The 16,390-nt window shown below is 39.6% G+C and overlaps 1 protein-coding gene and 1 pseudogene across 2 annotated transcripts in view; both read right to left on the bottom strand.

The window, feature by feature from the left end:
* The window catches only part of ACVR1 (activin A receptor type 1), a 117,355-nt gene that overhangs the window by 24,585 nt on the left and 76,380 nt on the right, over positions 1–16,390 (bottom strand). For both annotated transcript variants that reach the window (XM_036236109.1, XM_016150112.2), the window contains 3 exons: positions 8,310–8,573; positions 5,945–6,156; positions 2,213–2,312 (listed from right to left, as the gene is read on the bottom strand). In XM_036236109.1, coding sequence (XP_036092002.1) covers positions 2,213–2,312; positions 5,945–6,156; positions 8,310–8,573 — 576 coding nt within the window. The remainder of the gene's footprint in view (positions 1–2,212; positions 2,313–5,944; positions 6,157–8,309; positions 8,574–16,390) is intronic.
* Positions 5,052–5,167, bottom strand: LOC118614043 (annotated as a pseudogene).

Here is a 16,390-nt window from a genome sequence, read left to right as displayed (position 1 = left end):
AAATGGTCATTGTGGGCCACTGTCAAGTAACACAAACAGTATTTAGTACAAGATTAATTTCAATAAAGTCAATTAATAAAGCAATTGCCCAGCATTTGTAGCTCAAGATGAAGGCTAGTGCTATGATATTACAAAATTGGCTGCTAACAGTAAAGGAATCTCTTCCTGCCTCTAGTTGCCTTCTGTATCTTTATTTGCCCTTTGTTCTCGTAGTCTCATTAGGAAGGAGAGAAAAATTTCCCAGAGAATTGCGGACATTACTATGTAAATTCACTTAAAGCCTTTTAAAAAAGAAAACAGACGGATGTCAGGATAAGTAGACAGAATTAAAATAGAAACCTAATTCAATGGTCTTCAAATGCTTTTACGTTATCAAATGCTTTTTGCAAATGCACCTCATTCAGGAGTCCCTAAAGAGCTGCCCCAAAGTGCTGGCCATGGAGTCCCACAAAAGGGATCCCTAATGCATCTGAAATTCAGGGTTCACAGATCATCACCTGGAAAGGACTGATCTAATCCAACTTCCCTGTTTTTTATACCAAAAATGATAACAAACTATCCAAACATGTTTATTTAAGACTATATCACATGAACACTAACTAAGCTGCTGAAAAGGCCCTGCTTTTATTAAAGTCTTTAGCACTAAACCAAGAAAATGCTATCTTTGAATTTACATTATTTCAAAAAATGCTGAAGATTATCTATACAAATAGAAATTATATGTATTTTTAAAAGTGCAACATTATTTTCCCCTTTGGACTCTGAGGTCCAACTCTGGGGACCAATCTTGATAAGGCAGCTCTGTGAAGAGCAAGTGGCCATGGGACAGAGGATGAGAGTCAGTGAGGCAGGCACCTGTCTCCTTTCACTGCCTTCTCACCACTGCGCAGGAACCCTCTGGTTTATAATCAAATAGGGTGTTAACTGGTACAAAAAGACAACCCGGGTTGCATGCAATGCACACATTTGTGACTTTTCGATTTTTATTTTCCCACCGCAGGGGGGAAACGTAAAGGGGCATTCAGAAACTGCTAGGCCTCTGTGTGCCTGAAGGTGTTGGTCGCTCTTCTACTACCTCTGCCTGTCCCGCTTTCCACTACTGAGTTTGGAGGTGTTCTATTTCCACGAAAACAGGAAGGAAAGCCAGAAGATGGCAGCAAAGTGGTGGAGGTAGCTGATGATAGCCAACTACCTCCCCCAAACTGCCAAGTGCAGCCCAAAGAAACCAGGAGAATTAGGTAGGAGGAGTGTGTGGAGTGGCGATGTCGACAACCCATCATGGCTACTTGGCCTTCCCTGCAGTTTGTCTAAAGGGGAAATTAATGAAAACTATCATGTGGTTGGCAAATATCCACCAATTATTGAAAAGTAAAACTAATGAAAAACAGGACTTTTAAAAACAAGCATTTTATACTATCTAACTAGAAGGCAATCCAGCAATATATAAAAAAGTCATTTAAAAAGGTCACAATTTTGACCTAGGAACCCCAATTCCTGTGAATTTATTCTGAGCACTCAAAAGAAAAAAAGCAGTGTGTACAAAATCTTTCTCTAGTACTGCTAAACACAAATTAAGATTCGATAGACTATTATTGCAGTCTTTTAAAATATTTGTGATATGTACAAATGTAAAGAAATATGTGTGAGCTTAAAATTGTAAAAGGGAACACAAATGATATATATACTATGATTACATCTATATAAAATATGTTCCTAAATGGGAAAAATGTGAGAGGCCACAGAGAAGTATATATAGCTCTTGTTTAAATAAAGCAGTTATAAAAGTAGCTTTGGTAAATTGATTTTATTATTTTTAAGGCAGGAGAAGAGTGAGAGGAATTAGTGAACTGCAATAAGCAAGTTTATGGTCCAAAAGCCTACTTACCTCTGATCATTCAATACCTATAATCAGGAGCAGCCATATTAATTCATGTTTCAAGCAGTCCCATCATCCCAAAGGGTATACTCGTAACTGAAAGCTTTCGACTAAGCATTCTCTATACCAACTAGTGATCAGTTCCTCTGACAAGGACTTCAGGTGCTCTAACACAAGTCATAGAGAACAGAGACCTAGCCACACGTCATGGTTACCCAGCATCTCCTGACATTTAACAAGTAACAGGAAAGGAGGAGATTTTCCAGGTTCCACCCTACTTCTAGAAGCACAACTAATATTGCATACAACCCGCAAAGGAAAGGAAAAAAGAATTACCGACACACTCCAACAGTGTGATCTGACGAGCCACTGTCCTTTGTACCAGAAAAGGTAGACCAGATCCACTTCCTGATGTACATGAATGATCCAATAAATCCTGTGGTTCAAGACAAGAAGAAAAAGAAACTACTGAAAAACAGCTCTCGGTTCAGAGTGTGAGCGTGCATGTTGTTGAACTAACAAAGAGGCAGCAAACCCAGACACGTGGCCTGTGAAGTGTGCATGCTCAGTCCCAGTGGTAGAAGGACTGGTTTTATTTCTCAGGAAAACCAGAAGCTAGCCCTTTCCCGATAGGTGTTCCTGAGGGATAAGTAGTCCTTTCTTGCACCCAGAGTTTTAGAATTAAATATATAAAGAAGCTGAGTGGATAAAGTTGAAGATGCGAATTAGAAAGTTCGAGAAGCAGGCTGAGCACAGGGGAAGCAACAGAAAGAAGAGCAAATGGGACAAAAAGAGGGGAAAGGGCCTTCAAGTCCAAGGGCTGGGCATAACTGATCATATTGTCCTCTGCTTATAAATATCTATCGAAGGATCCACTTCAGTTGACATGGCCAACTAAGGGACTCTAATAAGGAACAAACAAATTAGGAATAAGGAACAGATGACTCTACTGTTGCCTGTATTAGAAGGACACCAGTGGCCATGTGAGTCATCAAACTGGTACACTCACGCAGAGAGGAGCTACAGGATGGAGGTTACCTTTTAGGTGAGAGAGAAACAAAGGGGTCACAAAATTAACATCTACATGTCATTTCTTAATGTGAATTACCCACAAACCAGAGAGGAAAAAAAGAACTTTCATTAAAAACATAAAACCATGCCCCAAACCTACTTCTAAAAAAGAACTTATTGAGAAAAAGATTCGAAATTAGTTTATTCATAAATTTTTTCCTTCTTAGGAAAAGAAGGAATCAGCTGAGAAGCAGAGGTATTTTTATATCAGGAGTGGATATACCTATAATAAACATTATGGTGCCCAGGGTGTTGGTGATAAGGTTGCAATAGTGAACTAACTTTCCTCAAACCTCATTCTTTCCCACACATTTTAGCTGGCCTGTTAATGCAATTCATTGATTTGTTTGAATTTCGTCTACATTTTTACTTACTCTGAGCACCACTGAAGTACTATTGATCAGCAAAGTTAACAAAAGCTGAACATCCAAAGGAAGAAATTTAGAATCTTTAAAAACCACAAAATGGATAATCAACAAGAAATTGAGTGTAGATGAAGTAGTTTCACATCTCCTTAACCATCCATTTGCTGTTCTTTTTTCCCTTTATTTATTCCATTTTTTGAAAGAATAATTCTGAAAATTAAATTATGTTGTTGTTGTTTTTCATAATACAATCCTAGTTCTAAACCTAGTTCATAGCCTTGTCAACCAAAGACTAAGAAACATGCAACTCCTGGACCCTCGGGCTTCTTTTCAACATATGGGGTGCTGTTTAGTAAGGTGTGCTTTGTCAAATTATATAAATGAGCATATCACTTAAATGAACAAGTATGTAGACCAGTAATGACAACTTGTGTTAAACAGTGTTCTTTACTGTGTTATTATATCATGATATACTGTCATCTAACATGATTGAATTGAGAAAACTATTTTAGCATACACTCCCATTCCTCTTTCAAAATTACAGAAGCTATTTAAACAGTAATTTACACAAGATATTCCTATTATTGCCCACGGTGATTAGCTATGTTAGCAGTTCTGAGGAATGAAGTTCTGACTAATCTATTTTAGAATCTTGCTTTGAAAAATCTTTGTTAGGATTCAGCCTTGTATCTTCCTGCTACTAATTCAATAAACATTTCATTTTACTTAAAACATGAAATAAATTTCTGAGTATATTTCTAACAAAAAACCGTATTTCTCATTTTTTTTAAGTGGAGAGTCCTATCTCCTCTTTTCACACTTTTGATGTACCACAATTTAAATAGGTAGGTAAAATGAAGCGAGACAAGGGTCCTTCCCCACTTTCATACGAAAAAGAACACTTGTGATGAGGAAGGCAGCAGAGAGGGAAATTTCCCAGCCTGTATCAGCCACTACCAAAAACTTGGTGAGTTTAAAAAACTCACTGAGGATGGCCCAGGTGTAGCACCTGAGCTACAAAAGTTGGTGAGGGCAAGTCTTCTCCAGCAAAAAGTTGGAGGGCAGGCTTAATTGCAGAAATGCCAGACATTTTTAAGCTTGTTGTCTAGCAGGACAAGACTTAATCCGAGATGATTTTAGCTGATACATGGTTATGGCATTAAATAACATTGAATCACATTATAAAAGTATAACCAGATTGTCTTTCAATTCATCAAGTTATGAGACGGGATCTCAATTTGATACTGGTATATCTTTAACACTTCTCTAACACTATCTTCACATTTTTCAGAGCAGGCATCAGACTCAGCATCATCTCTTTAGAATGTTACTGCTTTTCTCTTTTTGCACTTTATGGTAACCTATTTATAGCAAATGATGATGTCCTTTTCTCACTTAAAGTTTAATGTTTCTTTAAAATTAACACTTGACAAACAATTTTAAACTGTAATAAAAGACAATCACTTTTTAATGTGATCTCACCATTTTAAAATATGCCAAAGAGTATGTTTAAAACATATAAATACAATAGTTTCTAACCCTGTGCTGTCCATTAAGGTAGCTACTAGCCACATGTTGACAATGAGCAAGTGAACTGTGGCTAGTCTGAACTGTTACAGGCTGTAAGTGTAAAATACATACCAGATTTTGAAAACTTAGTTCCAAAAAAAAAAAAAAAAGGAATATAAAACATTTCATTAATAATTCTTTAGCATATATTTATTTATTATTATTATTTATGCCTACAGCACCTGGTCTTCATAGGTGGTCTCCCATCCAAGTACTAACCAGGCCCGACCCTGCTTAGCTTCCGAGATCAGACATTGGGCTTGTTTAGGGTGGCATGGCCATAGACCATGAACTGTGGCTCCACTGGGGCGTGAACCCAGGGCCTTCTGCATGTAAAGCAGATATGCTGAACGCTACACTATGGAGCCATGTCTTTACATTAATAATTCTCTATATGTTGAAATAATAATTATCCATATTAGGATAATTGATATAACTGGAGTTGAAATTAATATCACCTGAGGTTTTCGGGTTTTTTTTAAACTATTTTATTAAGGTGGCTACTAGAAAATTTAAAATTATGTATGTGGCTCACATATTTCTCTACAGGACACCACGGGTTTAACAGAATGACTGCACTCCACAAGGGGGCAGCACAGGAGCATGAAAAATTTAATAGCGGCTTTTTTGGATGTCAAGTTTTAAAGTCTTAAATTACAGGGTGTTGAAATAATCTAGGAAAGTAAGTGATGTTTAATATTAAGCAAAATGTACTTTTTTTGCAAGCACTTTTATTGCTAAGAAGAGAGTAATCAAGTACCCTAAACTCTAAGCCCCCCACCCCCGGCGCACGCCCAACATTATTGGCAATTATTCTCTGTCCTTTTCCCTCACTCTCTCAAATCTGCTAAAGTAAACTGCCTTTCTCATTTAATGTAAATGCTATCTAAAATGAATGCTTTGGCACAGGGGAGACGAGGCAGGTGCCAGCACATGCTTGCTTTAGGTCATCTGTGCACACTAAGTCACCAGTTAGTGGTTAGCATTTCATGCTCAAAATAAGAAAGCGTCCATCCCCGACTATTTTTGTTGTGCTTGGGATTCCCTGGGGTTAAAAACTCACTGCTAAAGTGCTGTCTCCAACATTGGTGGTGATGAGCCCTTCGATGGTACCGTACTCCACATCTCTGGGATTGAGGCGTTCTTGGTTGCGCCTTTTAAATTTTCGGAGAGCGAATACCAGTAGGCAAGCTAGAAGGCATACTGCGAACACTACGGACAGAATAATGAGGCCGACCTCCAAGTGGAAATTCTGTGTTCCAGGAAAGGATTTCCCTGGAGATGGGGGAGAAAAGGGTAATTGGCTGTAAGGATCACTGTTTACTTATTATTTAATATTTATAACCAAAACCCGAAACAAATAGCTCCTGATCCAGACCACATAGTCTCACAAGTCACAAAGTGTTAAGACTAAAATATTTCCTAACACCTGGCTAAAAGCCCAGCCATTTTTAACCATTATTCATTTAGACACAACTGGAGAAATTTCCACTGAGAACCAACTGTATTAATGTATGTATGTTAAATGCTTTTAAAATATAAAGTACTATACCAATCTCTGGTACTACTCTTAGAAACTTAGATTTGATCTGTAAGGATAAGAAAGCACTGTCTGAGTTAAGACCAATTACTCAATGTATCTTGGATGTCTGTTGCTGAATTCTCGTTGATCTTTTTACATCACAATTTCTGCCTAGAAACCCATTCATCCACATCTGTTCCTTTACTCACTTATTTGACATTCATTCACTAATTTATTCACTCACCTAATCACTCATTCACTCCCTCATTCAGACATTACTTCTTATAGTTATCCATTTAAACATCTGTGTTCTCACTCAAACATATCACTCAAGCAATTATTCACCAAGACTTCCTACTTGCCTAGTGAATTAAATCAAAATTCCTTAGTTGGAGAGTGAAAGTCCATAATTAAAAGGTCCGAAAACAACAATCACCTCTGAATTTCAGACCCCTTCATGACACTGTCATCACTCCTTGTTCTTCCCCACATGTGATCTGCTTTTTTCCACGTCCCTGGCCCCTTCAGCCATCTGATCAATCTCAGCCCTAACTCCCTTTATACATTTGTTTTAACTTTCCAAATCCAAATTAATCAACGACTTGGCACATATACTCCATGCTACATGTCATTTGTACGATAAAGTGTAAAACTAATTATATACAACATTAAATTGTAAATATTATGCCTTTCTAATTAAATTAGAAATTCCTTAAGAAAATAAATTTTCTATTACAACTTGCAGAATCTAGCAGGCTGTTCTGCAGATTAGGAATTTTTCATTGTATAGTTATGTATGATTTTTGTACAAATGTAGACATTTCTTCCTATCAACCCCATTAATAACAATTAACTCACAAAGTTTAAGAGTTAAGTTTATTATATCAAGTAGCCTCTTAGTTTTAACCATTTAAATACTTGATCTCTCTTTCAAAAATCTTCTTTTATTATTCAACTCGTTTTGCTTATTAGAATTTAACCTTTTGTTCATGCTTTAAAGTCATCGTCTAAACTTTAAAAATTACTGTAACACAATTTTGTATCAGTTTTTTAAAATTTTTCTGTCTCCTTCCTTGCTGGCTAACATTTCCAATAATGGATGTTCCTAGTACCTTCTCCTACTCCACTTTTTGGTTTGTTTCTTTTATAAGTACAAAATTAAATAATTAAGCCTATTTAAAATGTATGATATAGTAAGAGAGCAAATTTGGCTTGGCATGAGTCTACAAAGACAAAGTACATTAATATTTGTAGGGGCTTTGAGATGGAAATTTCAGGCTCATTTTATATATAAGGAAACAGTTTCATAGGAGGACTGATTTCCATTGGATATGGAATCCATATTGAAAGTAACATAGAGAAGATTCCACATAAACTACAAAGTACAAGAAATCTCACGTGGCTTTAAGTTTCAGTGAAAGATCACCAGGAGTCAGATATGGGAGAAAAGGTTAGTGAGTCTTTCCTTGTCTCCTTCCTTATAAAGACGAAAAGGCATTCCAATCAGTCACCTGAGTCTTATGCTCCATTTTCCTCCCCACACACCGAACAGGAGGTATTTACTAAGCAGAATTTTTTCAGAAATTATGAATGGCATCATGGCTCATTAACAGAAAAGGGTTTCAGGAGCTATTCACCTGCTCATGACTCCTGAGAGAGATCTGGCCAGCCAAGATATCTCCAAGGTGGACATCACCTTATTGACTTTCTCAAAAATGTCCATCCTCCTTTTAGAGTTCAAAGGCCATGACTTTCTCCTCCTCATCTGAGCTATCTTTCTTATCGTCCACTGCCTCTGGTTCAGAGTAGGAGGAAAGCCTTATTGCTACTTATACCTTTAACCCACACAGAACCGGGCAACACTAACGAAAACCCTTGATCTAGAAATAGAAAAGTCCAAGGGAACCTTTAGTGGGCAGCTGGGCCGTGATGTTCCTGTTACACCAGTCCCCTTGGCAGCACTCCACGGCTTGGCCAGGTGACGGCGGGGTCTTACAGGTCATCTTCCCCTGCTCGTAGACCTGGAAGCAGCCTTTCTGGTAGACGTGGAAGCCATCGTTTATACTCAGTGAGGAAAAGCACTGCTGGCCTTCACAGTGGTCCTCGTTCCCACAGGACAGGCCTTCACACACACACATGTAAAGTTTGGGGTTTACCTTGGGCTTCTCGTCTGCAAAGAGAAAGGAAGAGGGAAAAAAAATCACTGCATGGGTTTTATACTCACTGGGGGAATAATACAATTTCTCTAAGACCATTAAAAAAACATTAACCAAACTAAGTCAAGCCAAGGATTACCAGTGGCCACAATGTCTACATTCCCTTATCTTCTATATCTTACTTGACCAACCACCAAATAAGAATTTCTAGATATATGAATGCCTTTATAAAAGCTGTGTGCCCTTTTAGTTCATACTAGGCCAAGGAATGGTTATCATTTATCCATGGGCTTCTGAAAATGAATGTCTACTTTTGTGGTTTTCATGTTAACTTTGAACTGATAGGCTCTTACTATCCCAATTCTTGCATGAAAATAAAATGTTTTACCGGAACGTAATGCCCAGCACTTTTATTTTATGGAGAAATAAAAACAGTATTTCCTAAATATATGGCAGCTGTTAATACCATTTCCCTCTAGTCCCATACAAATCTTCACCAACAAGGAATGTTAATGCTCCTGCTGTTACCTGTCTGCTTCAGAAACATGCCAGTACAACAAGAATTTACAAGTCGACAATTACAAATCCATATTATCGATATTTTCAGCTAGATGCCCAGATTAATTTTTCAATAGGCGTAAGACTGAAGATTTTATCTTTACAATGGGAATCTATAGCTTCTTACCTATTTTCAACTAGCAGGAAAAAAAAAAAAAATCTGGCACCAAAATTTGAGGTGAGGACCCAAGAAGACAAATGGAATAGAACAATATAAGGTAACAGGTGGGACCCGAAGAGCAGACCACACCTGGTGGGCCAAAGGGGCAATGGAAAGAGGCAGAAACATATCATCAGTGAAGCACACCTAATCAGACCTGTCACTGCCTGAAATCACTCATTTGCAATTTCATTTTTCAAATCACTCTTTCTTTTCCTCTCCCTTGTTAAAATGATTAGTGCGGACTTGCTGGTCCCAACAGTTTCCACTAGTGGGGAAAGAAAGTGAAGATGGAATATAAACGGCCAAGTGCTAAAGCCCACTAATTAGTTAGCTGAGGCCCTTTTCACGAAAACACTGTGCATATAAGGAAATTCGGCTTTCAGAGCTCCCTCCAATGGTCTAAGGCATACACAGGCTGCCTTCTGATCTTCCTTGAACCCCCTGTCGTAGGTCTGTGAGATAACTTCTTTCTTAAAATAACAGGTCGGGTAGCTGTGCTTTTAAAAGACTTTAAGGTAAGGTCTTTGAAAATGTCAAGTTCATTTACACAGATCTGTGTGGGTGTGTGTAGAGATGTGGGTTATCTCAAAAAGAAAAAAAAGTGTTCTTAATCTTTCTTCTTTCCTCTTCAAAGTAGAAAGTAGTTCACTGCCCACTGTAATGTGGGTGCCTCGTCCCACAGAGTAAGTGCATGCAGACACAGAGACACAAGCCTTCTATTTATAATTGACTTGTTAGTTCTTTTGAAAACCACAAGGGGCTCATCCAAGAGCAAAGACATGCCTGAAAGCAGAAAAACCAAAATAGCCACTGACAGTGTATGTATGTCACCAATCTCACCCCCGAGAATGAAGAGCCCTCAGACATTTTTAATGAGCAAAAACTTTAATGAGCCAAGAGATATTCTTTATTTTCCCTGCCTCGAGAAATCCAAGAGAAATTCCAACACCAATCTATTTCTATGAGGATGAGAAACATATATATCTGTTGACATAATCCAGCAAAAAGTTTACACTTGCCAAAAGTGAGTTGAAAGATAATATTTCCAGGGAGTCTAGACATGCTTGCCACTCTTGAATGGCACAAAGCTGACTGAGGGCTGCCAACTATGCTGCCCAACAGGTGATGATTCTTTGGAGGGAAATGGATGGGTGGGGGGGGGGGGGAGGGGAGATGGGAATTAATGATGTCATATAATTTGTTTGTGATCTACAGCAGGGAATTAAAAAGACTTATTTAAAAACTGCAACAATCCGATTTATGTAAATCCGAAACATAAGCATCTATTTTAAAACTCTGAATATTTTTTTAAAAGTCATTCATGTCCAAGGATACATATCTAACATATTAAAGAGGTCGTGTCTGTTAACCCTGGGTTGGGGATGAGGGGTTAGTGCTGGGATGAAGGGGTAAAATAAAAACAAAATAGGAGATTAGCTGTTTATGAACTGATAATGAAATAAGGAGTAGGAATTACTCAATTCACTGTACCTACAGTCCACTAGGAACAACTATAAACGAGTTCAGTCGGCCCTCCACGTGTGCGGGTTCTGCATCCACAGATTCAACCAACTGCTAATAGAAGATATTCCAAAAAAAATGTTACATTGTTGCTGAGGTGTACTATGCAGTTAGGCCTACAGTGGTTGATGGCTGAGTCTGTACTGAACATGTACGGACATTTTTCCTTGTCGTTATTCCCTAAACTACTGTTTACATAGCATTTACATTGTTTTAGGGATTACAAGTAATCTAGAGATGACTTAAAATATACCAGAGGACGTGCATAGGTCAGTCATACGCAAATACTATGCCGTTTTATATAAGGTATTTGAGCATCAGAAGATTTGGGTATCCATGAAGTAGAAGTTGTCCTGGAACCAATCCTCCAAGGGGTGACTGTAACTCCAGACCATAGAGGGCTCACTCATCATTGAACCTATGGAAATGGATTGTCTAGAGAACCAAAGAATTAACACTTTGAGGTTCTAATAAAAAATATCTAACTAAAAAATTAAAATAAAATGCAGTAATAATAATTTTTCTAATGTGTCCCCTGAGTGAAGTCTGCTTTTAAAGTTCCAGCACAAACTGAACTCTAAGTCCACAGATGCAAGAAGGGACACTGCTTTTCCAAGGTTTCTAGTTTCTGACAGGATGTGGGGATGGTCTGACAGATGTTATGCTATAGCCCAAAGAATGTTGCCAGAATTGAGCAGCCTCAAGCAAATGACATCTTTAGTAAAATTCGACTCACTGTAACCACTATGCAGTGTACACAGGCATAATGAAATACAGATCTTAATCAGATCTTATCCTGTGGAGTCATAAATTAAGTCAATGGGGTTCATTCTTGTATCAAATACTCTCCTTGAATCGTTACATCCCTACAGTAGTTGAGTATAGATGACCAGGGCTTGACTACCTTAAAGCTGGTGATTCTTTCCAGTAAGATGTCCCAAAACCAGAGTTTTCCTATCTTTCCATCAATAATCAGGAAAAAAAGGGGGTGGGGGGAGAAAGACAGCCGCTGATGACATGTAATAATTAACTCAGTCTCTGAGATGGAGGAGCTATAAGCTTAGTCCAGCAGTTAGTTAATAGGAAAACACAAAACCTTCACCAATTTCTTACTATTTTGCTTCTCACCGACGTTTCATCTTCTTAATTTATATATTCCTATGTAACTAATTAGCATACTGCCAAATGTAAATGAAGACCCTAAATCCATAAGACTATAAAAATGACCACAGGCACCCACCCACACTCCTGCACACATGCACACGTTGGTTAAATGCCACTCTGGCAATTTTATCCAACAGAGGGGATTAGTCAAAGAGATGCCAAAAGGATTTTCTGAGCTAGGATTACTAATTCAACAAAGAAAGTTAAAGGCAAGGTAGTAACATTTTCAGATCTTAATATCCATAATTCTAAGGAACACAGCAGGCCCAAGAATGCCCATGACTCACTGTTTTAGCCTTGTCAAAATTTAGGAATAACCATAACATGTGTGGGCCTGTGGTATTTTATTTGGAGTAGAACTGTGGTGGGAGAGGGGGGGGGGAGGTTGCAGTGTGAAAATTATCACAAAACCCCTTTAGGGCCGAAGGTAAGGTTCTGCGAACCTCCATCTCTCAGATCGTGATATCAACGTAGACATATAAAGGGACACCAAGGAATGGATAATCGCCGCACCTCCTGTGACTGATTTTCCGCAGCACAAACTGGAGGCAGCATATACGATACGAAGTATTTTACACTTGCCAGTGCAGATAACCAAGAAGTGCCCTGGCAAAAGGCAGCAAATCTACTTCACCTAATTGACATTCATTTAAATAATTCAGTAATTTAAACGTCAAGCCAGAGGTACTCCCTCTCTGGGGAGCTCACCCACATTGTTTGTTCTAAAAGGTACCTCCTGGCATTGTTCAGTGTTGTGGCTGGCACTGCGTGCCCTCTATCACCACCACAAGGCCCATGTGAACACACTGCAGCCTGGGTCTGGCTGGGAGCAGCAGGGAATTCTCGACGCCTCCTGGGAGGATCGGGGCTGGCTCTGTAACTACAGGCGCAGGCTTGGAATCCCAGGGGTTCACCACCGCCAAATCTTTTAAAAGATATTTATTGTTCTGGTTGATAGTCACCTCACCATCTGGACACACCTACTCTCATTGCCTAATTCTAGACTGGCAGAAGACAAGGCAGAGCAAAGAGCATCCTGGACTTTTTGAGATTTTCTACAGTTTGGAATAATCTTGAACCCCTTTGTAAAATTTCAAACATATTTATGTTTGAAATGGGACTTGAGCAATCTAGGCACAACAGTATGGACTTATCTCCAACGTCCTCCCTCCCCCCCACCCAGTCATGCACAAAACCTCATATTTCCCACCAACGTCTTTGACACAACAGACAGATGAGAAAATGCTACAAGTAAACCAGCCTATAGCTGTGATCCCGGGGGTCAGCAGCACAAAGGAACAGGCTCACCTCAAAGTAGCACAAATAATCATGAGGTTATTAGATGACTGTTATAAAAGTCCAATAGCTCAGAACTTTATAGGCTAAAAAAGGAACCCCAAACATCCCTGGACTCCTTCCAACAGTATGAACGATTCATTCATTTGAAATGACAGCCTGTATTAGACTTATAGATATGGAAGTCCTTCCACCGCCTCCTAATCCGAGAGAGCAGTTTGGCACCTCTCCAGAATCTGAAAGCATTTGCGATCTCTGGCATTAAACAAAGGCTTAAGGAAGGATTTTGCAATGCCAGGTATCATTGCCAGCAAACCTGCTCCTAAGACAGAAACACAAAAGTCCGCCCGGAAAGGCTAGTGAAGGGCACCTGATGGTCTGGCAAGCAGGCAGGCGATATGCTCAGGGGTAAAATACGCCCAGTGCCTAAATGCTCTCTCATGATAAAATGGGAACACTCAAATCACTTTTTTTTTTTCCTGATTAGAGAAAATGATATTTGGTAAAGCCAAGAAGAGAATGTGTTCTAGGAGTTACGAGAGAGAATAGATGCATTTGAATGAGATCACATATAAACTAGAACAACAACAAAAAGAAGGTTTTAGAATTTCCAAGATTTTGAACTCATGATGCTTCTGCTCCAAATGTATTCTCCCTCAAGGTTCCCTAGCTCAGCAAATGGCATCCCCACTCAGATGTACAAGCCTGATTCTCTGGCTTCCATCACTCTCAAAATAGAGACACAGTGGCTAATCTGGTCCACAAAAGTCCTACTTAATATGATCTCCATCTCTTCAGCCTCTCCCACCCTAGGTCCCTGCAATTCCTGGAAGGTCTCCTCCTGCCCACAGGATCTCAGGACCTTTAGGTACTGAATTCCTTCCACATGTAATGCTTATTAGCTCCCTCCCTGTCAACACCCCATCCACCTAGTTAGTGTCTATCATCCCCTGAGATCTCAACTTACATCTTATTTCCTCAGAGAAACCTATGCTCACACACCCAAATTTAAAGTAGGAGCTACCTGTATACGCTCACATACACATGTCTGTATGATGTTTCCTCTCTAGACGGTGAGCACCATGAGGGTAGGAAATGAGCCTCCTCTGCTCACCATTACTTATCCGACAACTGCCTCAGTGTTTGGCAGAAGTGTAAGCCTCATGAATATTTGCTTCAGAATGAATTTCCTCTTCACAGAAAGGATTCAGAGGTAGGAAGAGACACGCTACTGGTTTTCAGAGCAGACTGAGCCTATAAAGTCTTTAAATGTCAGCAGAGATCCTAAGGCAAGGTTTAGTCACCAAGCCAGCATGTCAGTGCAAACCACTTCTTCTTTGAGGAGCTCACCGCAGGGCTCACCTACTCAGGCTTACCAGTGTGGAAAATCAGGCCTTCTTGTGGTGTAGTAGGTTTTTTGTTTGCTTGCTTGTATGTTAGAAGAGGTCAAACACAAGACTTGCTAAAACAGGGAATTAATACACTAATAGAACAGTAGGACTGTTATGAGTGGTTCTTCCTTAGATGGCTAATTTGAGGATTTTTAGCTCCTATGAGGCTATGGTGATCAGGATGATCAACACAAAGTACGTGCTTGGCTCTGGCCAGTTTGGAGAGGTCACGCAGGACTTGCTTGCTCAGCAATGAGAAAGGTGCCCCTGGTCTTTCTGCCATTTTCCTCCTATCAGTGAAAATAATGGCGTTTTCAGCAGGGAGCGGGGAAGAGTGAATTACATCATTTTCCCCTTCTTGCTTTGCTGAAGGTGATAAGGATTCCAAAGTCATCCTGCATTTGAACTGCTGAAGCTGAGAGAGAGAAAAAAAGTGCCATCTGTTTATTTTGTGTCTGGGCTGACTCCTTGTCTGTGAAATAATCCCTGTAAATTAAGCCTATTGCTGCAGCCACACCTTCTATTTCAAAGCCAAAAACTCAGTCTGTGTTTAAGTGACTAACAAGCTAAAGAACATTGTGGGGTATTGACTTAAGACAATATTGGTCTGTTTTTTCTCTGCATTTTATGATTCCCTGAATGTAGCAAAGACTTGCCCTTAACATATGCGCCATGTCTGTGAAGCAACTCCTTAATGAGGGGGAAAATAATGACTCCTTTCTTTGTTTTGTCTCCGAACTTCTTCTTCAGAGGAGCAAACTATTATAAGGCCTAATGGAAATTACCTACTGAGGAATTATTTTAGAGACCAGAAAATGCCTCCCCATCTCTGCCTATATATTGACAATGCCCATGTCTGATTAGGGAGAGTAACCGAATACCACAATCTGAAGAAAGAGGGAAAAAAAGACACAATGAATTATAAACATTTCAGAGAAGTCATTCCTTCTTTAGATTTAGAAGAGAACCGGCGCTATGGTACCATCTAGAGAATGTCGCTGGCTAGGTCTGTTCGCAGCGTGGGAAGAGGCGTTCCTGACTCTTTGGTTGTTCCCCATCCCAGGGGACTACCTTAGGAGTGTGTGGCTGCTGCAGTGAAGGTTTCCTATTCAGGCTGGATATGGAAAATTCTGGTTTTACATGAAACTTAACAAGGGCTCTGAATGGGATAGGGCAGTGGAGAAAAAACTCGGGACAGCTTCTGTGCCCGGCTCCCACCTCTACTTCCCTTCCTGTACACTACTGTAGGCCTTTTTCTTTGGGATCCGGGGACTGTCCTCCAAGGTTGCCAGTCTTTTCTCTGCTTACCACACAACCACACCCTTTCCAGAGATTTCAAACCACAAAGATAAACCCTTCAAAAGATGGGCAGGGATCCAATTTGTTGAACAGTTGTCTTACAATGCTCGCCTCCGGGCATTATGGCACCCAAATAAAGGTGAAAATGTACAGAATTAAATCCCTCCTCCCTGGCTCCCTATTCTACCCCACTCCAGAGAAATGCCCAGAGGGAACAAGGTAATGTCTAGACTATTTTCTTTCTAGCCCAGATGAACCCCACAGAGATTAAGATATCCAAAGATGAAAGAAATACTAGGCAGAGCCCAAGTCTTCATCACCCTTTTCCCCCAATTCATGTCCCAAAGCCCTAGCAGAACTCCATGAAGTGTTAATAAAGAAAGGAATCCCATGCCTTCAAGCCCATGAATACGTGTCTTATGCATCTGCATTCAGGTCT

Source organism: Rousettus aegyptiacus, unplaced genomic scaffold (genome assembly GCF_014176215.1).
Source record: "Rousettus aegyptiacus isolate mRouAeg1 unplaced genomic scaffold, mRouAeg1.p scaffold_m13_p_2, whole genome shotgun sequence".
NCBI lineage: Eukaryota > Metazoa > Chordata > Mammalia > Chiroptera > Pteropodidae > Rousettus > Rousettus aegyptiacus.
Note: the sequence above shows the minus strand (reverse complement) of the source record. Positions and strands in the feature narration are given on the sequence as shown.